This window comes from Danio aesculapii, chromosome 11 (assembly GCF_903798145.1).
Source record: "Danio aesculapii chromosome 11, fDanAes4.1, whole genome shotgun sequence".
NCBI lineage: Eukaryota > Metazoa > Chordata > Actinopteri > Cypriniformes > Danionidae > Danio > Danio aesculapii.
This window is the reverse complement of record NC_079445.1, coordinates 27,041,724-27,065,386: the sequence shown is the minus strand read 5'-3', so window position 1 is coordinate 27,065,386 and position 23,663 is coordinate 27,041,724. Positions and strand designations below refer to the sequence as shown.

Here is a 23,663-nt window from a genome sequence, read left to right as displayed (position 1 = left end):
ACTGAGTTGGCCATTAGACTGATTCAAATCAATAACTTTTGAGTCCAGTACTAAACTTTTTGACGAAACTTTTGACGAAACTGGCTTATAAGGGTCATTTGTTAATGAATTAGACTATGCTGGTCAATTAAGAAAGTATGATTAAGGATTATTAGTTCCCAACCCTAAATATTATACATTTAAATGAAAAAATTGCAATCATTTAAATGAACAATGTGAAATAAGAGCTCTAGAATCACTGAGCATGCTGTGAATATCTTGTGTTTAACTTCTCTGTTTTCTCTCTCTTATCCTCCTATAGGGGTCCATCATTAGCAGCCCCCATATACGGCGCAGAGCCACATCCAGCCGCGACTGTCCCTCCCGCCAGCAGTCTATCCCCAACTCCTCCTCTCTGCTGGGCTCTCTATTCGGCACCAAACGAGGCAAATCTCCCTCTCTGCCGTCCCAGTCGTCCCACCCTTCCCACCCGACACTCATCTCTCACACCCCTCACCCTTCCAACCTGCACCACACGGCCCGTGATGGCGTCACAGTCACCGAAACACAAGCCCAGATGCACCCGCACCACGCTCAATTCTGCCACATGCAGAATCCCCCTCCGTACCACCACCACCATCACTACCACCCTCCAGCGCACATCCAACACCCGCCCCACCAGTACCACCCACCACCCGGCCCCTCGTCCTCTCACAGCCACTCGCACAGCCAACACGGCCACGGCCCTCATCCATCCCACTCATCTCACCCGTCCCACTCCCAGCATGCACCTCACCACCACAGCCAGCCTCCGGCGCCTCCACCCGCGGCCAGCAGCACCAAGCCCAAACACAGCGGCATCAGCACTGTGGTTTGAGCCGCTCAACAAACTCTTTCCTCTCGGGAATGGGACTGTTTTAGATGGTTGCTGCGAACAAAAGGGCACCTTGACTCACGTTTCAACCCATCCAGCGCCCGTTTCCCACGGGAAGGGGAGCCACACTGTGTAGCACCGGCCTTCAGGGGGGTGGCTAGAACTCAAATCATCAGTTCTTACCAAGTCATCGCTCAAGCTGTAGAGCCCCAGACAAAAACTGCGGCTGCTGCTTCTTTTAGGCTTGATTTTAGAGACTTTGGACCCTTTCGACGTTGGCGGTGAAGCGAAGAGCATGCGCAAAAAGACCGTGGCAACTGTTTTCTTGTACTTAATTACCTAAAATGCATTATCAAAAGTAGCCTGCTTATTAGTTTGCAGAGACGACGGGGTCTATCGAAGTCGGTCACAACGAGTGGTGTTCCAGTATTTAATGTAGCTGTAGACCACACATTTCTGTGATAGAGTTTAGGGGACTATAATGTGCCAATTATTAAAAAGCAGTTGAGTGAGTTATTCAAAAAAAAAAAGAAAAGAAAAGATTTGCTTTGTGTATGTCGTGCATATAGTATTTTGTAAAATAATGATAATAATATTAGCAGCTATTATTATTATTGTTATAGAACAAAAATGATCCGAAGCCTCAGATTTAAAAAAAGAAAAAAAAACTCTCAGTATTCTCTGTGTACTCTCGATGTAGTTTTCCACTCAGTAGGTGGCCGATTGATTAATATGGAAATTATTGGTTGCCTTTGGAGCTGGAACATTCTTCTCGAATCTCCAGCTTGTGTTCGCTCCGCCTCCTTTTTGGGGATCCACGTAGCGCAAACCAATCACAGGGACTGTGGGAAGTCATTGATGGATCCTCCACGGCCTCGACTCGTCGGGTCACTGCTGCAACATGGTTTTATTTTTTTAACTATTTTTTTAGAGATGAATAAAACAATATGAAATAATTGTACATTTGAAGATGTTTATGGTTAAGCCGGCGCGTGCGGCGGAGAAGGTTATTTTGACGTAGCGTTTGTGTCCGAAGAAATCTGATGGAATTCTCTCCCCATATTTCAAGAGTTAGTTTGTGCAGAGATGTTGATTTTCTCAGCAGGCTGAGCGTGTGTGCCCTCTCCTGCGTGGAAATGAAGTAGATTTGATACATTTTTCTTCGGTCCTCCTGTGAGAATGCCTTTCACTTGCTCAGAAACACAGCTAATGTAATGTAATCTAATGTAATGTAAACTGCATATAATATGTAGCAGTGGGTCGGATGGATGTGTTCTCGCTCGGAATGGATTTGGACATGTTTTTTTGTTTTTTTCACACATATCCCCCTTTCTCAGTTCAATTTTTGACTTGTTTTATACTGTAAGTAGATCAATGGTGACAGAGCTGTGATTCGATGTAATAGTTTTGTGTGTCGACGCTCTCTTTTAACTCAAGCACAGAGCTTCTGAACAGCACTTGTCTTTGTAAATATTCACTTAATGTACAGAAACCACGGCTGAAATGAGCTCGTTCTCTAATACGAGACAGTTTTGACATTTGCTGTGCGATGTTTCTCTTTTTTCTGATTTCTTTTTGTTTCGTTTTTTAAATTAATCATGTGCAATATGTATGTTTCAGTTTTGTAAATTTAGAATTGCGACCAACCTGTTTGTTCGTTTGTCATTTTTAATCATATTTCTAATATCACGCATCAAAAAAAAAACCATAGTATGTTTCTCGCCCCCATCGCCATCTTTGTTGGTCTCTGTTTTACCTGCAACCTACAGTCAGGAATGTCAACTAAAGTACTCTTTGCATGTATATTGTACAAAATAATCTCTAGATATTGCATATTTCCAGAGATATTATCAGTGTTACAGTTGACCGTTGTTAAATGAGTGATGATGATGATGATCATATTAAAATCTGTAGACTTCTCTTCATTCAAGACGTCTTTATCCTGTTTCGTACTGAAATAGATTCAATTAGGAGATATCTGTTTGTTTACCTGGGCTTGAAAATCAAATACTGATTGTCAAATAGTTTTTAAAACCAACATTAGCCTAATCGTAATCAAGTGCTACCAGAGCACATCGGTATAATAATAGAAGCTTATTGATAATAGAGCATAAATCTGTGTCTATATCAGACTTCATAACACCTGGCTTGTTCCCAAGATGCACCGAGGCCAGTAATTTGTACAGTACAGCATTAATCAGACTGTGTACGAACACCTGAAGCCATTTCTGACTAAACAACCAAACGAGTACGTCTCTTTCCACATTTTTTTTTTTCTCAACTTTGTGTTGATTGTTTTTTTTTAAGGATTTCAGTGCAGTGTTTTTGTAAATGTATTGTGGTGCTTCAGCTTTGTACTGTATCGGACAAGTCAAAATGTCACAAAGCTTTTGCATGCAGCTGATGCCTAGCACCTCTGGTTGAAATGTAAGCTTATTTAAAAAAAAAAAAAAAAACGAAATGAAGAAATGTGCTTTCTTTTAATTATTTTTTTTCTAATCTTATGTTTGTTTGTTTGATTGGTTGGTTTTATTGTTTCGTTTAGGCTTGCTGTTACATTTTACGCTGTGCCACTGCATTTTCGGCATGTATATTACTTGTTGTTTACCTTCCTAAAACAGATCCATACATTTCCCCCCCTGTAAAATCACTGTATATATCGCAGACCAATGTGAGAAATTAGAAAAAAGCATATCATATATAAATCTACTATGGATGATAAAGGGAAAGTCTAAGGGGGTTTGGCGTGTATATAAGCTGTATTATACTTTTTTCGCTCAGCCATCGCATCGACGGTGTAGTCTTTTTCCACTTTCAAGAGACTCAAAATAACACGACACTGCTTCTGCTACCAAATGTACTTTAAATTTGTCATAGGATCTTCTTTAATAAGCCGACTGTTACATGACTCTCACCGCCTTCCACTCAAACATTCATTTCATTTTTTTTTTTTATTACCAAACGAGGAGAGGAGAACTATGGTTTTAATATGCATTCTGTTTCTAAGTAGATGACGAGACCCTATTGATGTTTAACTATAACTGTGACCATGTTGAGAACATGAAATAAAACAATATACCATCAAATTTCTTAACTTGTGTTGTCTACATTAAAGCGCAACCACATGGATTTTTGAGTGCATGTCCATTTTAGGGTGGATTTCAGAATATATATTTTTGTAGTTCTATATGACGCATGAGAAATAGCTTTCAGAAGTCTCCAAGGCCATGTTAAATTCAACAGCCAAGTACATTTGAGTCAGTGAGATCATTGCGAAACTGGTTTTATGAAAGGTTTGGATGTTCTTAGAATCTTTATGCTGCAAAAGTCTCTTATCCTGGCCTATTTTTAATCATATTTTTAGGAAAAAGTGATTCAAATAAAGCATTCTGTCTGTGAATAATTGGTAGGTTCATCTGAGTATGCTTTGATCAGCTTGAGTTTCTTATTATCTCTATGTCTGTGGATGTCAGACTCGAGGTCTGTACTTTGGAATTATAAATATGAAATATATTCGCAGCCATCAACACGTATAAGGTTTGAAGTGTATGAACATATGAAGAGTCAAAACATCACACAAATTCTTTAAATATATAACTGAAATCACTGTTCAAAATGCATTGATGTTACAAAAGATCTGCATTTCAACTGTATACTGTCCTTTTTATTTTCAACTTTGTTAATAAGAAGAAAAAGTTTCTGAAGAACCAAATCAGCATATTAGGGTGATATCTGTAGGATGACCTGACACTGAAAATGCTGAAAAACAGCATCACACGGAATTTTCTTTTTTAATTGTAATAATACTTCAATCAAATAAGCTAAATGCAGCCTTGACCAATGTAAGAGATTCTCAAAAACAAACAAACCTTACCAACACCAACCATTTGCATCAGTGAAATAACGTTGAACTAAAAATAGCTAGGTTATTATTAATAGGTTATTATTTTGCATCATAAAATACTGCTAGAATGATGCTGAGCAGTTATTTTAAGAATAAACTTTAATTTTAAAAAAAGTCTTCACACTGATCATTTCCTCATGGTTATTTTAAGGTTATTATTTAGCAATCATAAGACAGCATTCACAGAATGTTCCAAAAATAACCTAATAATACAGAATGTTCCCTTATGGTAATTTTAAGTTTAAAAAAAAATCCCTATAACATTCTGATAAATAAAAAAGGGCGACGCAGTGGCGCAGTGCTGTCGCCTCACAGCAAGAAGGTCGCTGGTTCGAGCCTTGGCTGGGTCAGTTGGCATTTCTGTGTGGAGTTTGCATGTTGTCCCTGCGTTCGCATGGGTTTCCTCCGGGTGCTCCGATTTCCCCCACAGTCCAAAGACATGCAGTATAGGTGAATTGGGTAGGCTAAATTGTCAGTAGTGTATGTGTGTGTAAGTGTGTATGTGTTTCCCAGTGATGGGTTGCGGCTGGAAGGGCATCTACTGCATAAAACAAATGCTGGATAAGTTGGCGGTTCATTCCGCTGTGGCAACCCCAGATTAATAAAGGGACTAAGCCGAAAAGAAAATGAATGAATGAATAAATAAACAAACTTAGTAATGTTCCCAGAAATAACCCAAAGGGAACCAAACAGGAACCACACAGGAACATTAGAAGAAGGGTGTTGGTAGAATCTGTTAAATTCTACACAGTAACGGACATAAACATTATTTAGTCACCCATATGATGGCGCTCTAATTATTTAATTTACCAAAATGGTTTTATTGACCAAAATATACAAACTAAAAACAGACATTTTGCTTAACTACAAGCAAACTATAAATGAAAAGAACTTCTGTGTACAAAAAACGAGCCTAATGTTTTCAGAGCGTTCTGTAAACCAATTTTTCTTTTAGCAGAGGTGGCTGACAACTTCACAATTTCTGTTTTGATGAAGATCTGAGTGTCTGGATAAACTGTTTCTTATGCATGTGACCTACCGCAGACAGGTGGTGAGAAACGGACTCTGTGCCCTTTTGTCTGTGTCTGTCTGGCTTGCTGTGGGCTAAAAATAGAGCAGCTTTGAGGGTTAAATCCTCATTGTCAACACGAACGACGGGCTCGTTGTCCAAAGAAGGTTTACGACAAAAGGACAACTGAATATTAATGTTAAGTAATTTCATCACTATCTGAAAAAAATCCACATAAATCCAAGCAGGAATTAATCAAAGATTAATTCAGAGACATTTTCTCTAAGCATTGAAATGAACAGCGATTGTGTTGTGCGGCTAAACACTGACATCTGCAGGCTGTAAAGTGAACTGCGCGCAAGTGGACAAGTGACGTCATTAATGTGAGACGAAAACGGGTGAAAGGTGTTTCAGTCAGTCGTAGGGTGATTCGTAATTCGTGTGAGTATCTACGTTGAAGATGAGCCTGAACAAATTGATTGTTTTGTCAAGATCTGTAAGGCGTGGGAGGAATTTATTCGCTGCTCGAGTCGCGCAAACAGAAGAATGTCCTCATCAGTTCCAGTCGCAGCGCTTCATTAGGTCCAGCTCGAGGAGTTTGGCTTATGCAAAAGATCTGTTTCTGGGCAAAGTTAACAAGGTAATGCCAACAAACGGCTGATTTTTTAGTCAAATTAATGAGGTACAAAACTGACATATCTGTATTAATGTGTACCTTCACGTAAACAAAGGCGTAACAGTTAACACCTTTCACTGTAATTGAAGTTACTGCAGTGGTTTTCGTTAGCCTGAATGCAACTGTAATCAAAAAAAGTGTCGTTTTAATTACAAATGCTTCTTACTAATCTTTTAGAAAGAAGTATTTCCCTACCCAGAAATCAGCAATGAGGAATTAGAAGAGTTAAACCAGTTTGTTCAGCCGGTGGAAAAGTTTTTCAATGAAAATGGTTGGTACAAGCATTTTTTTAAATGTTTTTCTTTTTTATTAATGCAAGATTTCTGTTCATAATGTATTAGTATAATATACTGAGTAGAAAAGTACAGAAAAGTGTCTGTCTGAATAACCTTTGGTAATAAGGTAACAGGTTAAATTAAGGTAAATTATTTTAAATTATTTAAAATAATTTAATTACACACATCATATTTTATTATATATTATTATTATTATTATTATTATTATCCTGTATTTACAAAGCTGAATTTACTGCATCATTATGTGAGTATTTTAGAAATATTTGTAACATACACAAATGTATTTACAGTCACGTTTAATCAGTTAAAAAAACTTCCATAATGTTAATGATAATAAAAAGAAAATGTTTTCTGATCTGCAAATCAGCATATTATAATGATTTTCTGAAGCAAAAAGGACTGGGGTAATGATGCTGAAAATTCAGCCCTATTTTTAAAATTACATTATAATTTAGATTTATTTACGTACATTTACACCAATCTAACATGCTTGTTTGTTTTGACCTGAAATTAATCTTAAACTTGAATCACAGATATAAGGGATATTTTAATCCTTATTCAAGTAGAAAACAGTTATTTTACATGTTCACTGTATTACCGATTTTGCTGTTTTTTGCACCTCATAAACAACTAAGACATAATACTTTCTAAATCTGAAACATTTTTAAACATAAGTTTATAGTGTTTTACCTGATATCAGCTAATACACTTTCATTTATCTTCCTCATAAAAAAAAAAAAAAAAATATAGAGGTTTGCCTTTTTTTTTTTTTTTTTTTTTTGACTTGTGCAAATACCATCTCTAGTTGACTCAGCGAAGATTGACCGGGAGGCCAATATTCCCCCTGAGACTTTGGATGGACTAAAAGAACTGGGTCTGTTTGGGATCCAGATACCTGAAGAATATGGTGAGGCTGACCTCTGACTTCATACGAGTCACACTTTCTAATACGCCATCAGAAAATTTCATCTTTATGTTTGCCTGTTTCCTCCTCCAGGCGGCCTGGGACTCTCAAACACCATGTATGCCAGGTTAGGAGAGATCACGTCTTTAGATGGGTCTATTGCGGTCACACTTGCAGCACATCAGGCCATCGGCCTGAAGGTGAGTGAACAGCTTTAGGTGCTGCAATAAATACAGTTATTTTAAGGAAAATTTGCATAATGCTTTCTACATTTTAGGGTATATTGATAGCTGGAACTGATGCTCAGAAAGCAAAATATCTGCCCAAGCTAGCAACAGGAGAACATATAGCAGCTTTCTGCCTCACTGAACCTGGAAGGTATGCTATTTAACCTGAAATTAAAATCTGTCCTTTTCCAAATCAGCTTTGGTTATATTTTATCAAATATATGTGCTTTAGTGGCAGTGATGCTGCATCTATACAGCTGAGAGCCACGCTAACAGAAGATGGGAAGCACTACCTGCTCAATGGCACAAAGGTGACTTTACTCCAGATTTTAAAATTCAATCAATCCAATCACAAGTGAATGACATCTAATCTCATTTACACTGCATTTAAAACATTTTGAGCTTGTCCACTTTCAAAAACATCCAGAGGTAGTAATAAATGCTTAATTCTGGATTGATTATGTAATGTAAACACTCCTATGGTGCAATGTGTTTGAACAGCCGCAGATGATCAGCTGCTCTCTGCCTGCTGACCAAATTGTTAAACATTACAGGATGTGTTGTTGAAATGAACCTGCCAGAAGGGCTGCCAGTAAACAACTGACATCATAGGTTTGTTTTACAAGTGAAAAAAAAAACACAACGTGTTCTTGATTCTAACACAAATGCACTGCATTCAACCTTGTGCATTGTGTCTGTCAGAGTAGAAACGGTATCACTTTCAATTGCCGCCTTGTGCATTGATATGTGAATTGTGAGAGTTTAAATGAAATGTATATTAAATTGAACAATCAGGAAAAGTGATCAAATCAACCAAAATGCATTTCAATGCCTAAACAAAACAAAATGATAAAATGATGTTTTCTTTCAAGTTTTGGATCTCCAATGGTGGATGGGCAGACATCATGACTGTGTTTGCCAGAACTGAAGTTGTTGACAAAGATGGCCAAAAGAAAGATAAGATCACCGCTTTCATTGTGGAAAGAGCATTCGGTGGAGTCACCAGTGGAAAACCTGAAGACAAACTGGGCATCAGAGGATCAAACAGTGAGTTTGTACTTTACTTACTTAAATACTTTTTGTACTTTAAATTGAAATATATCTGATTTGAAAGTTATTGTCATATTTATGTTAAACCACTTCCCTAAAATCTATGGATCTTTAATAGACAGTTGTAAATGAATGAATGTTTTATAACACGTCTTTTAAAATATAAGGGTGTGTTCACTCTAGGCAGGTTTGATTAGTGTAAAATAAACTTTGGTGTAATTGTGTTGCTAGAGCAGTTGATTTGAAGTGTAAACACTGCCGTCTGAGTGCCGGTTTACACCAACAAAGCTTAATAAGACCACTGCTTTCACACTAGCACATTTGGTGTGCACCTGAGTTCGTTCGAGATTAGAGTTCAGTTCATTTGGCTAATGTGAACGCTATCTTCTGAGTCTTTCAAACCCAAAAACACCCAAAAACTGGCCCTGAGTCCTGTTTTAAATTATCTCTTGTTCAGATCAACTGGAATAAAATGCAGCACAGATGTTGCATAAGTTAGCAAAATATGCATCATAACTTTTTATTGTTTGCTAAGTGAGCCAGAAATAAGCATGTGAACACACCTAGACACATGAGTTCATTCAGTTTTGCTTTAAATAAATTTCGACGCTATTTTAAGATGTTTTTGTTACACATGTTGCATATGTAATTGTAATAATAAAGTAAAACAATTAATAGTGTGCAATTAACCCTAAACCTTATCCATATTCTAACTTCAACCACATAGAAATCTGTATTACTTCATAGTTAAATAAATAGTTACTTTAACAAGGACAACTTAAATAAAAATTAACTTTAAAAAGATCTTTTAGCTTTGCATATGGTTAGAATTAAAACCATTAAAGCTTCTGTTTGTTTTATGCTTTCTTCGTTTCTTTTTATGTTCTGGATATTTTTACTTAATTTGTTGTACATTTTAATATTTGTGGAATGATAGCAATTAAAAGACATGTTTATATTAATCATGTACATAAATGTCTCATGATTATGGCTTATTATTTATGGCCTATTCAACATGAGTTTTGAAAATGAAAACATAATTATTCACATTATTTATTTGTGTACATTCATTCCTCAGCAAGCGAGATCACATTTGAAGACACAAAAGTGCCTATCGAGAATGTCATTGGTGAAGTTGGTGATGGTTTTAAGGTGAGTCACAAACAGCCTGAAATATGATGCTTTTAATATGATGATGTGATGCTGATTTTTGCAAGTTTTCTTTAGGTCGCCATGAACATACTGAATAATGGGCGCTTCAGCATGGGTGGTGCAGGTGCAGGGGTGGTCAAAAAACTCATTGGTGAGAATATGATTCATTATAGCCCACCCTATTATTAGTGAACATGCTTTAAACTAAAATTAATTTCCATGCCATGTCACTCCAGAGCTGTCAGCAGAATATGCAGGCACAAGAAAACAATTCAACAGAAGGCTTTCAGAGTTTGGAATGATTCAGGTTTGTTTTCTATCTAGCATTGAGTTAGTCTGTAATTAATATTTGCTAATTTTCTCTCAAAATCAGAAAGTTAACACATGCAATAAAGTTTTTCATTTTTAGATAAATTTTTGATTATTGGTTGATTTAGATGTTTAAAAAGATGCTACAAAAAACTGTCATTATGTTGTTCCTACATTTATTTGAAAATTGTACATGTATATTTAAAAAAAACTGAATGTTGGGTGGATTTAAATGCACTTAATTTCAGAAATAATGTGTGTTTAATGGGGTCTGTCACCCAAATATGAAAATACACTCACCCTCAAGTGGTTCCAAACCTTTATGACTTTCTTTATTCTGTTGAACACTAAAGAAGATATTTTGAAGAAAGCCGAAAACCTGTAACCATTGACTCCCATAGTAAGAATTGGTTACAGTAAATGGTTACAGGTTTACAGCTTTCTTTAAAATATCTTTTTTGTGTTCAACAAAAAAGTCAAATAGGTTTGGAACAAATAAATGATGAGATAATGATGACAGATTTTTAATTATGAGTGATTTATCCATTTAGTTGATCTATATTTTTTTTAATTGATTGACAGAATTAATTTGCTCATTGTTTTATTTTGCTTTGACACAGGACAAGTTTGCCACCATGGCCCTGAATGTGTATGTGATGGAGAGCATGGCGTACCTCACTGCTGGAATGATGGACCGTCCTGGACTCCCAGACTGCTCTCTGGAGGCGGCGATGGTGAAGGTGAATTAACCTGCAGACATCATTGTTTCAGCATTGACATTGATATTTACGTTAGATGTCGCCTACGCTATTGTTGTCTATTGGAAGGAATGCATCAATAGAGCCGCAATTTTAGTACAGGGTAGCGCTCCTTTGAAATTAATGTGGGATCGAAGTGCAGTGGAGGAGTGTTCATCCAGAGCCCGAGATACATACACACATACATGCATATATCTATGATCAGGAGTTTCCCCGAAGGTCAGTGTGCAAAATTTTTTTTAAAATACAAAAATTAACATTTTGCATCACTTTTCTACATCGATGGATAAGTGACCGAACGGGCATTTCTGACAAAGAGCGAGTGTTTGTGTGCATAGAAATGTATTATCCTCCCTCCCTGTTAAATTTGATCTAATCCATGTCCTAAACACAGTCCCTCTTCCACGTTCACTTCTCATTCTAACGGCTGGAGCAATTTGTTTGTGAATGAATCCCCGTTGTGAACGACTCATTCACTTAGCCGACAATAATACAAGTTTCTATCACCGCAGCATCTTGTCATATTTCATTTTCATTTTTTGCTTATTTTATTCAACAAAACTAGCATGAGCTTGGTATTTAACGCGAGTTGGTGCTACTTTGCCTTATGGTTGCCTTAAGAAACTGTATTATCATCAATAATGTTACTTGTTCAGCTTAAAAGTTTGTAACTTTCAAAAACGTAAAAAACGAAATCTTACCAATGAAATGTTATTCCTCTGTGCTTTGTTTTCTTTGTTTGATCATTACTACACTCGTACACAGCACTAAAGTCCAGCATCCTTACACTGGCTTTAATCTTGACTAGTGTGGCTGAAAGACGTTGGTCCTGGAAGCACTGTACAAATGTGACGGCACTATTGACGCATGCTTGGAGTCCGTATGCGATGTCTAGTGTATATATCTATGTACCCTCCGGTCCTGCTGCTTAAACTCTGCTCTGATTCTCCAGGTCTTCAGCTCTGAGGGCACCTGGATCTGTGTGAGTGAAGCTCTGCAGGTTTTGGGAGGTCTGGGTTTCACCAAGAACTACCCCTACGAGCGCTACCTCAGGGACTGCCGCATCCTCCAGATATTTGAGGTAGAGACAGATGGCATTACAGGATGTTTTGCACACTTTAGGGTCAGGGTTTGAATTGTAGGGGGGTCTGACCCTCCTAATTAACAATTGATCTCCCTGAAGGACATCAGAATAAGATGTTTGGTGGGGTCTGTCCTTTAATAGTTAAGAAATAGTTTGCTCTAATCTGTATCTTAACTAATATTAATAATTAAAGTAATAGATACCTTGCATATACGTTTACCCACCACTATAATGGTTCACACCATTGTGAATGCATGTTTGTTCCGAAAATATTAATTCAGCGGTTTGAAACCGGCAAATTTAAAAAAACAAAAGACAGCACAAGTGTTCACAAAACATGTTTCTTGTAAAATAGGCATTTTTAGGTGTAAAAGTAGATGCATTGTTTGTATTTCATTATACACTTGCTTGCACAGGGAAGCTAAACAGTAAAATAAAAAATATGTGCAGTCTTTCATGGTCATCCATTAATAGGTGCAGGAATGCAAACTGTCATTGAGAACGACTCAATAGGCCTCAAAACACTGATTTATATATTAGATGTAATTGAATTAAATATACAAGTTTGGTTCACTGAGGAATGTTATCGAACATAATCGAATAACTTGACCCCCCTGTGATCATCAATGTATAATTCGCACCCTGGTTAGGGTGCAATTCGAATGTGTGGCAAATTAACATGACATAGTTGTACAGTTGTGTTTGTAAATATGAGGAAATATATATATTAATATTTGTGATAAGCTCAGATTTATTTTAGCAAATTCACTTTGTTTACATTTGATGTAGAATAAGCAGAAGTTTGGGATCAGCTTCCAAGACCCCATAGCAACATCCTAGCAACCCCAAAACAATCTGTCTGGGGAGCGTTTGACGTTGAGCATCAACATTTTTAGTCTCTGTTTAGTCCTGCATAGTTTAGTTCCAACTTCCTTCGACACACCTGCTTGAAGTTTCTGCTATTCCTAGAAAGAGCTCGGTTAGCTGGTTCAGGTGTGTCTACCTGGGGTTGGAACCAAACTTTGCTGGACCCAGGCCCTCCAGGACCGAGTTTAGGCACCCCTGGTCTAGGCTTTCTCAAGCCAGCCAAGTCTGCATTATAGTCTGCCTTTTCAAAAAAAAAAAAAAATATATATATATATATATATATATATATATATATATATATATTTATTCATTTAAAATCCCCACTAAGGCTAAATTTATTTGATCTAAGATATAGTAAAAAAAACTATAATCCTAATGAATTTTTGTTCAGTTTTAATATATAGTTTATAATATAATTAAAATGTAAATTCAATGACAGAAATACATTTTCATATACAGACCAATATTTTAGTCTTATGAGTCATATGATCAGTTCGAAATCATTTTAATGTGATAAATTAAGTTTGCATTTGCATTTTACTTTTGTTTTTGTGAAAAAAAAATATTTTTTTATAATATTAAAAATGCCTTTACTGCCACTTTTGGTCAGTTAAATTATTTTTTTATTCAGATTTAAAATATAAAATAAAAAAAAAACTTTATCACTTAAACTTTTGATTGGAAGCCTACAACATATTTACTGTACTGATTATAGAATATTTAAAGAAACACTTTTTGTCTTTTGTATTTTTCACCACCAGAGGGCACAATGACTTTCATAATGGACCAACTCCAAACTTTAAAATTTAAATTATGAAATAGATATACTTTATAGATATATATAATTTAATTGACAAAATTGTTGTTATTATTATTATTAGTAGAAGTAATAGTAGTAGTAATAATAATAGTAGGGCTGGGTGATTAATCGAAATCGACATACACAACCTATAATCCATCAGATTTTTCCAGGTAAATTCTTTCTATTACTTTCCTTACCGCATGTGGAGTCATGTGACCCCACTCTGTTTATTCTTCTGCGTCGAGACCCCTCGTCCTGGCTGACGCGCACCTCTGAAAACATTTAACTATGCATTGCTAAGATGTGTAGCACAAGCTCTGTAATTGGTTGGTTTGGTATCGTTGATGAGTGTGGGCGGGGCCAAGAGGTTTAGTGTTTACAATTGTGGAGTGCTGTGAAGGAGCTCCATATAGAGACATTTGTTTTGTGTTTACCTTATGATAAAAGTTATTGCACTTCCACCAGTTCCCACCTCTGAATGAGTTTGAGGTACTTCTACATTAAGGTAGCATTCAGAAAAAACAAACACACAGGTTTAAAATATTAATTACAGGACATACAAGTGCTATTTAATTTAGAAAAGATACTGCTTTTTTATTTTTAATATGAAAAATGTTGAAAATAATTGTTTCCAAAAGTGCAAGTTATTTATTTTCACTCTTTTATAAGACAAATATATAAGACACTGTTGTTTTAGACGATGTGTATTTTAATTTCGGTTGTTTAACGTTGATGTTTAATAAATAGTTATAGATAGTGTGTGTTTCCTTCAATTATTTTAAAGTCAAGTAATGCACCCTTCAGTCAGAAATCTCTCAATTGTAATTTGTGAGCGTTATTGTACAAAACCTGTCAGTGAACTATGAGGGCAAAAAAATTAAATAATCGTTCATTAATCGTAATTGAGTTAAAATGTTCAATAAATCGCCCAGCCTTAAGTAATAGTAACAGTAATAATAAAAGTAATAGTAATAATAGTAACAACACTTTTGACCACCAGGGGGCATGTTAATCCAAACACACAGCACCAGCATCAATGTGCAAAAACAATTATTTGAGAAATGCATTATATAATACTCATTCTTTTCTTATTTTCCTCTGCTTTTAGGGCACTAATGAGATTTTGAGGATGTATGTCGCACTTACAGGAATGCAGTATGCTGGTAAAATATTAACTGGAAAAATAAAGTATGTCAGGAATATTCACATGCACAAGTATAGGTCATCCATGCACTAATTCATTCTTCTAACATTCAATACTGTCTTCTCACAGGGAGATGAAGAAAGGAAATTTAGGGGTGGTGTTTGAGATTCTGGGGAAGAAAATCAGGGACACGGTGCAGACGGCAGATTTTGGACTCACCGGCAAAGATGGTGTTGTTCATCCCAGTCTACAGGTACACTTCAGTGCTGCTTGTGCTCTAGAATGGCTGTAGTCTGTCATAGAGTTGAATGATTCTGAATAAACTGAGAGTTACGATTATTATAATGTTTTTTGTAGTACAATCTTATTCTTCCTCAATTCTGTAAAGAAAACTTAACGAATCAAACAAAAATGTGTTTGAATGCATTGCTGTATTCATGACTGATGAGCTTATACAGTGGTTGGACAATGAAACTGAAACACTGGCCAATTTAAAGTTGGAGGTTTCATGGCTAACTCTAACATATCAGAGTTCTAAAGAGGACAAAGTGTTGGTGTGCATCTCCTACGTATCACCTGTGACCAAGACAGAAAATCTTTGTAATGTATCAAGACCCATGGTAGGCAGGGTAATGTCAGTATACCACCAAGAAGGACGAACGACATCCAGCAGGAGTAACTGTGGACGCAAGAGGAATCTTCCTGAAAGGGATGTTTGAGTGCTAACCCAGATTGTATCCAAAAAAAACTAAAACCACAGCTGCCCAACTTACTGCAGAATTAAATGGGCACCTCAACTCTCCTGTTTCCACCAACACTGTTCGTCAGGAGCTCCACTGTGTCAATATACATGGATGGGCTGCTATAGCAAACTTTTGGTCACTCGCACTATTAAAACCAAAGCTTGGCAGTGGCACAAGCAGTGAAAATCTTGGGATGTGGGCAATGCGAAACATGTATTGTTTTCCAAGTCCACATTCACTCACTTTCCCACATCTGGGAGAGTTACAGTGTGGAGAAACCCTAAAGAAGCATACGACCCAGACTGTTGCGTGCCCAGAGTGATGCATAGGTGGACCAGTGATGGTTGGGCTGCAATATTATGCCATTCCCTAGACCCAATACTTTTCCTAGATGGGCCAGTCACTGCCTAGTACCACCAAACCATTCTGGAGGACCATGTGCACCCAATGGTTCAAACAATGTTTCTAAACGCGGTGTCATGTATCAGGATGTAAATGCACCAATACACACACAACAAGACTGGTGACAGAGTGGTTTGATGAACATGAAAGTGAAGTTGAACATCTCCCATGGCCTGCACAGTTACCAGAACCAAATATTATTGAGCCACTTTGAGGTCTTTTAGGAGAGCGAGTCAGGAACGGTCTCCTCCACCAGCAGTTCACATAGTGACCTGGCTACTATTCTGCAAGAAGACTGCTCAAAATCCCTCTGGCCACTGTGCAGGACTTGTATCTGTCATTCTCAAGACGAATTGATGATGTATTGTCCACAAAAGGAGGCCCTACACCATACTAATGAATTATTGTGGTCCAAATCCAGGCGTTTTAGTTTCATTTTGTGTGTGTATATATATATATATATATATATATATATATATATATATATATATATATATATATATATATATATATATATATATGGTGTGTATATATTGTGTGTGTATATATCTGTTACCAATTATTAAAGGCAAACTTATTATCCTTACTGTGAAATATTATTTCTTTTGAAAATATTTGCCAAGTGCTGTTTATTGGAGAAGTTTTTTCAACACATTTTTTAAACATGATAGTTTTTTACATTTTTTTTATCACTATTCCATAGTATTTTATTAGTTAAGATACTAGTATTCAGCTTGAAGTGCAATGTAAAGGCTTAATTAGGTTGATTAGATAAACTAAATTCTGTTAATTAGAAATTGAATGTTTGTAACAGTAATACTGGTTAAAAGGGCTAAAGACCAAAGCTGTTAATCAAATACTGATTTGATTGTCAAAGATTTAACAAATATGTGCAAAACGCAATCATTTAGAAATAACTTGCAAAACAGCAATATTTTAATGATTAATTGAGCAGCTTCTCATATTATACAGTAAAACCACACCAGTGGTCATAAAATGAATGTGCGTCATGGTACTAACAGCAGCGTAGGGATGTCCAGTAAAAGCCCTGTCAGTCTGATCTGACCTGCTTCTCCTGCCAGTGACATTTCATCATGCGGGCTCCTTGCTTCTGATCTGCCCTTTAAAGTCATGTGGTCGAGTAATTGAGACCAGCTCCTTTTCAGCACACTGATGATGTCATGTTTCTCCCACAGGAGAGCGCCAAAATGTTTGAGCAGAACGCTGCATGTTTTGGATCCACTGTTGAAGGTTTGCTGTACCGATATGGAAAGGTAAAGATTCACATGAAATTGTATTATTTAATTGAATTTTATTTATATATTTGACTGGATTCATTTAAATTTTTAGAGATTGACTACTCTTGTTAAACAGGATTTATTATTTAGATTGTATATATTAAGCTGTTTTAAATTTGAATAAATGAAATTGTTGTTCTTTTTAGTAGTATTATAAAAATATTAGAAGAATTAAATTTATTATACTGAATTTATTTGAATATTTACATATTTTTGCAGTTTTACAGATGTATATATTATATAGAGATTTTTAAATTTAATTGTTTTGTATTTGCAGTCATGTTAAAGGGCCATGAAACACCCCCTGTCTAAGCAGAGTGTTTTCAGACCTCTAGTCTAGGACAGTGGGCGAGTTCAGCTTTGTTTAGGTGGGAATAGTGAAAGAGGGAAGGGTTTGTTTCATGAAAAGGGGAGTTTCATTACGTGCACTACAGCTGATTTTCACAGCGGCAACACAAGCACAGACTCGAGGGAGATAGACAGTAACTACGTTTGCATGGACATCAGTTATTGAATTTTTCGCCTTAATCTGAATAATACAGTAATATGATTAGGGTGTTTACATGAGTTGCTTTTTGAATGTTCCTTTTATGATCCCGTTTTACACGTTATAGCACATAATACGATTAATGTCATTGCGCCACCACGCTATCCAGTTTTCCTCTTGAGTCTCATGTCCTTTCAGGTGTTTCATTCTTAAATTCTTGACTTTAACTGCAGTTTGGCACTTTCACTTTCATTCAGGAACATTCCATGCATGCCCCCGTGACAAACGAGATATTGAATGAGACTATGGACTGCTAAAAGAGTGTTGTTTTAATAGAATTTTTGAAACCCCATGCCGTATGGGAGAAAAAAAACCTTCACACAAAAACCAATCAACACCAACTTCGACAGTGTCTTTTTTTTAAAAAAAGAAGACGATTGCAAATTCGGATTTCAACATCTCAAGATGCGAAAAGCTCTGCGGTAAAAAAAATGTTCCTTACAAACATATATTTTTGTTGCGTGTTTGCAGACAACTGTAATCCACACACGAGCTGCAGTCTTATAGCAGGAAAAAATGGAAACAAAACCTTCGTTGCGGCACGTTTATAAACACTGATGACCCATGTCTCCTAACAATTCTTTTTCCACTTGTTATAATTACAGCTGGCTACACAACGTAATATCTCTCTGAACACTGTAAGGGGTAAAAACAGTTTTTTAAGCTATATCATGGATATTAATGAAGTTGCACCTCATTCAAAATAAAGCGCGCTGATTGGTTCGAACCAAATCTTTCTCATAAATTAATGCTGAAAACTCAAAAGACGTAACATTGTACTGGCCGGTACAGACATTCAGTCTCCATGCTGGAATTTACATAAGGATCTCATGGCCGTGACATAGCTTCAAAATTTCTTTTCAAACCGGAATTTCTTTTTTTTACGCTTTTTGTATTATTAATTAATTTTATTCAGTAATTATTTTTATTATTTAGTCATACTGAAACCTTTTTAATTTAATGTTTAATTTTTAAATAATCAAATTGGCTTTATTAATAGTCGTATAGTGGTGGTCAAATAGATTTTCTTTTAGAGATTTTTACTAGTGTTTACAGATTATTTATTATTTTGAAACGTAATATTAGATGTTAATATTAGTAATTTTACATCAAATGGTGTAATAGAAATAACAACTGAGCTTAATTTTTACAGATTTGTGCTCCATTTTTTTTATTGTACTATATTATTAATATAAAATATGTTATATTATATATTGTTTTACAGCTTCTTTAAGTAACTTTTTAAGTTTGAATTAAGTAATTGAAGTGAATGTGAAATTGAAATGTGAAAAAAGTTAATTAAGCTAATTAAAAAGTTTAATATTTGCTATTGCTTATAGATTTTTTTTTCGCCCCATAAATCTCACATTTTCCCACAATCATTTTTGACATTGCGTTGGTGCACATTCCTCACATGCTGCCAGAAAATGAAAAGTTACCATTTGTTTGGCTTTTTTCATTCAGTTGCCATCGTAATAATGCACAAGGTAATTAGCGTGGGCCGTAAGCGCTGCTGGGACTCGTCTCTGGTCCCTTCTTTCCTGCTGAGGTGAGGTAATGTTCATGTGTGACACAGCTGGACTCAACTCTCTCTTTTCTCAATGAGTGTCTGTGTGGCCATGCTATTGTAATCAGCCTGCAGTCACTAGAGAGCAGTTTGGAAAGGCTTCAGATTTCCACACACATTATTTTTTTTTTTTGGAGCGCACTAAATTCATCTTCATTCATTCGTTCTCATTTGCAGGAAACGTTTAAAGGAGTAAATCCCCCCGCTGCAGTGTTTTTGCCTGCATGCTGTGTGAAATATGAACTCTTGAAAGGCAGGCGCAGGATGTTTTTATATTTTCCACAATTTGTGTATTACTGTCAGGACGGAGTTGATTTGTCCTACTTTGAGGGACCTAGATCAACTAAAATAGATATTTAAACAGAGTTTGGATATACACAAATACACATCTAATAAAAAATACACAAAACATGCTCCACGGCAAAAGTTAGACTAGCATTTCGATTGTTTCTGCTGATGATGATGAGGTTTTGCAGAGGTGCTTTCAGTCTAATTCTTGTCATGTCGAGACATTGTATGCTAAAACAGATCTTTACCCTGTTCAGATCTGAACTAATCAGCAATTTCAAAGGATTGTCTATTCAGATTCTTCACATTGTCCTGTACTTTTGCATATCTCTTTCGTGGACGACCAGACTTTCTGAGGGTCTAATGACATTATAAAGACGCAATATTCTAGAAAGCACATATTTGAAAAAGACCACAGCTTCTCTTGTTATGGCTGAAAGGGTCATCCCTTCGGCCTTCATCTGGACAACCTGCTGGCAGAGGCTTTCAATTACTTTAGAATGGCTCACTAGGCCTGTCACAATAATAAATATATCATCTTACCGCACAACTCATGGACATGACCTCAATCATTTTTGGTGATGCAATATATATCGCCCATACATAACCAATTCTAGCAACGTTTTAGCTGATTATGCAACATCTCTTTTAGAGGTGTCAGTGTCAGTATGGTTAAAATACACTATTGTATTTACTACAAATAACTTCAGTATATTTTCAGGTGGGTGTCTGACAACTGAAAATACATCTGGTACCATATTTCACAGCCTCTGTTACTCTTTTTCTTGCATTCTTTTTTGTTAACATTTATTATTTATTTAGGAAATGCATTTTTACATTCTGATTTCAGTGCCATATTATTAATTTGTTAATTACAATAATTAAATATTCTTACGAATAAAATATTATGTGCTCTTTGGAAGGGTGTACTTGCATTGTGATGATATTATATTGTCATTCTGGCATTATATAATGAGTGGTATAAAATGGTCTTAAAATGACAATAATATCATTTATTTTGGTGCAATATATTGTACAATAAAAAATAGATATCGGATAGAATAAAAATAGATATCGGTTGGCAAATTGGTGTAATAAATGACCAAACTACCAAATAATACCAGTCATGAGTACATCTGCATTCACCATCAGGAAGTTTCATAATTGCATTCACATGAAAAATTGAAATAAAAAAATAAATATGATGTTTGGACTATTCATGCTACAAAATTGCATAGAATAGTGTATAAGATTGCGCTTTAGGATGCACCTAGTAAAACCTAGAAAGTTGGGCTGAAAATTGCAGATGATTAAGGAATTTATCACCAGATGCCAGATTACACCAAGGTATTTGAAAGTGTAATTGTTAATATGTACACGTATAGATTATGTGTATTTTATACTGTGCTTCGAAATATGTAGATGTAAAAAGTGCTTTTTTCTTCATATAAGACTAAGCAGTGACCTTGAAGGTAAATTGAAGGTAGTACTCTAATTGAGTTCAGTGTATAATTCATTCATTTTCTTTTCGGCTTAGTCCTATTATTACTCTGGTGTCGCCACAGCGGAATAAACCGCCAATTTATCCAGCATATGTTTTACCCAGCGGATGTCCTTCCAGCCGCAACCCATCACTGGGAACAGTGTCTAATTATTTGTATTATTATTATTATTGTTGTTGTTTTTCCAGTAATAAAAGATGAAAATAGAACTTTCATAATCTTAGAAACTCCCTTGCCAAAAATGATCTAAAACTGTGGTACATTTAATGATTTCAAACTGTAAAATTGTTGTAACTTGGTTTGTTTCAGACAATTGTCGATGAGCAGCTTCTGTTGAAGAAAGTTGCAGATGTGTTAATTAACCTCTACGCCATGACAGCTGTCCTGTCCCGCTCCTCTCGCTCCATCTCCATCGGCCTGCGCAACCATGACCATGAGGTAACAGACTTTTAACCCTTCCTCACTGAGGTCATAAGGTCAGCTTTAAAACAAGCCACACTGAAGCAGTGCTTGACCTCCACTTGGAAACCAATACTCTGTTTTGAGACTTGCCTCAAGACATCAACTCTTTGTTCAGTGTTAAAGGGACAGTTCAATGAAAATTTGTTGCAAATGTACCCTCAGGCCATCAAAGATTTACAAGACTTCTTTTCTTCAGTACGGCCTTAAAGGGCACCTATGATGAAAATCATCTTTTGTAAGCTGTTTGCAAAGAAATGTGTTTAGGTATAGTGTGTCCACAGTTATATTAGGGTGATATAAAGACAATAAGTGGCTTATTTTTTAGTTTTTTTATTTCCTGACGTTAAAATGGGATCCAAATCCCTCCCATTTTGAGGCTGACCGCAACAAGACGTAGGAGTGCGGTTTTCCCACCCACTGATTTGATTGACTCCCATGTTTTAACATGTCTCCATAGTAAAGCGAATAATCATATTAACAAGACAAGCAACTGGGATTAAAAGAAGATGCTTCAATCCCGGTGGTTTGTGGATGTTAAAAGGGGGGTTATTTTGTACAGTAACGTAACGGATATCCATACAGTAGTGAATATTAACGTGTATGCTGTCACATTTGCGTGCAAAAACTGTGCAAAGTTAAACGAGTGCGCTGTGTGTGAACTTTGTAACGGCTATGTGTGTGGCTCATCGTTGCAGAAAGGCTTGAATTAACTAAAGTTCTTACTGTAGTATTTCTTACAAACGTTACGTGGATCTGCTTCCTTCATGTCTGTCACTGTGCTGTTTATCTGACGCAGCCGGAGATTGAGGCACACTCTGACAGGCACGTGGGAACGTTGGGCGGGGAGAACTAGCATTAAAGTCACAGGCAACAAAAATAGCTATAAAATGTTCAGAGTAGAGAATTCTAATGTTATGAAAGGTCTAATAAATAATCTGATGGGTGTTTTGAGCTGAAACTTTACAGACACATTCTGGAGACAAAAAAGACTTATCTTAAATCTTGAAAAGGGGGTAAAATGGGTGCCCTTTAAAGAAGATTTTCAGCTTAAATTATGTTCCTTTGGAGTTTTGACTTTGAGAGTCAAAAAAAAAACATTCAGGCAAAACATAATTAATAACCTTGGATGACCTGAGGGTAAATTAACAGCAAATATTTTTGGGTGGACAAAATGAAAGTCAAGCCATTCGGTGGTGAACAAGCATAGATTAGGTCAGAAATGGATAATTTGTTTCAGTGTGAAAGGACCTAACTTTTAGCATTTTAATTGCTTGTAAATGCTGCAATGTGACAAATAATGTATTTCTTATCAGAAATGGATTGATGAATTTTAATTCATAGCAGTAGGGCTGTTTTGATTTTGCATGAGAGAAACAATTGACGGAAACAGTTTAGTGACTTCTCATGCTGTGGCTGCATTGCATGCATGCATACATATTGGCTATATCCATATTGGCTTTATCCAATTTCTAAAAGGTTATATAAGATTATACACACATTCATATTTTTTACCCCATCAAATCTCTATTTGTCAATGTTCTGAGGTCACAGAGTGTAAAATGATTTTGCCAGCAAAAACCTCATTATTAAGGAAATTTGCTTGCACGTTAATTTCGAATCGTTAATGTAAACGGCCTTGTTAAAACTTTCAGGTGCTGCTCACCAACACTTTCTGCAAGGATGCTCATTTCAAGAACAACTACATGTTGAGTCAGCTTCAAAGATGTGAGTAAACTGCACAGCTGTAATTGATTCCAGCCGCCCTCGTTTTATTGCATAGCAAGACAAAGCGCTTGCACATGTTATAGAATTTCCTCCA

General features: G+C 36.2%; 2 protein-coding genes across 2 annotated transcripts in view; both read left to right on the top strand.

Annotated features, from left to right (window-relative positions):
* Window positions 1–3,939, top strand: part of iqsec1b (IQ motif and Sec7 domain ArfGEF 1b) — a 359,306-nt gene extending 355,367 nt beyond the window's left edge. The window contains 1 exon segment of the mRNA XM_056468517.1: window positions 302–3,939. Coding sequence (XP_056324492.1) covers window positions 302–856 — 555 coding nt within the window. The 3' untranslated portion in view covers window positions 857–3,939.
* A 2,208-nt stretch (window positions 3,940–6,147) lies between these two features.
* Window positions 6,148–23,663, top strand: part of acad9 (acyl-CoA dehydrogenase family, member 9) — a 21,651-nt gene continuing 4,135 nt past the window's right edge. Inside the window, exons 1-17 of the mRNA XM_056467855.1 lie at window positions 6,148–6,406; window positions 6,620–6,713; window positions 7,544–7,645; window positions 7,736–7,842; window positions 7,920–8,020; window positions 8,102–8,180; window positions 8,742–8,916; window positions 9,998–10,071; window positions 10,147–10,222; window positions 10,308–10,378; window positions 11,001–11,120; window positions 12,091–12,219; window positions 15,000–15,079; window positions 15,165–15,288; window positions 17,377–17,454; window positions 21,692–21,820; window positions 23,497–23,569. Coding sequence (XP_056323830.1) covers window positions 6,227–6,406; window positions 6,620–6,713; window positions 7,544–7,645; window positions 7,736–7,842; window positions 7,920–8,020; window positions 8,102–8,180; window positions 8,742–8,916; window positions 9,998–10,071; window positions 10,147–10,222; window positions 10,308–10,378; window positions 11,001–11,120; window positions 12,091–12,219; window positions 15,000–15,079; window positions 15,165–15,288; window positions 17,377–17,454; window positions 21,692–21,820; window positions 23,497–23,569 — 1,792 coding nt within the window. The 5' untranslated portion in view covers window positions 6,148–6,226. The remainder of the gene's footprint in view (window positions 6,407–6,619; window positions 6,714–7,543; window positions 7,646–7,735; window positions 7,843–7,919; window positions 8,021–8,101; window positions 8,181–8,741; window positions 8,917–9,997; window positions 10,072–10,146; window positions 10,223–10,307; window positions 10,379–11,000; window positions 11,121–12,090; window positions 12,220–14,999; window positions 15,080–15,164; window positions 15,289–17,376; window positions 17,455–21,691; window positions 21,821–23,496; window positions 23,570–23,663) is intronic.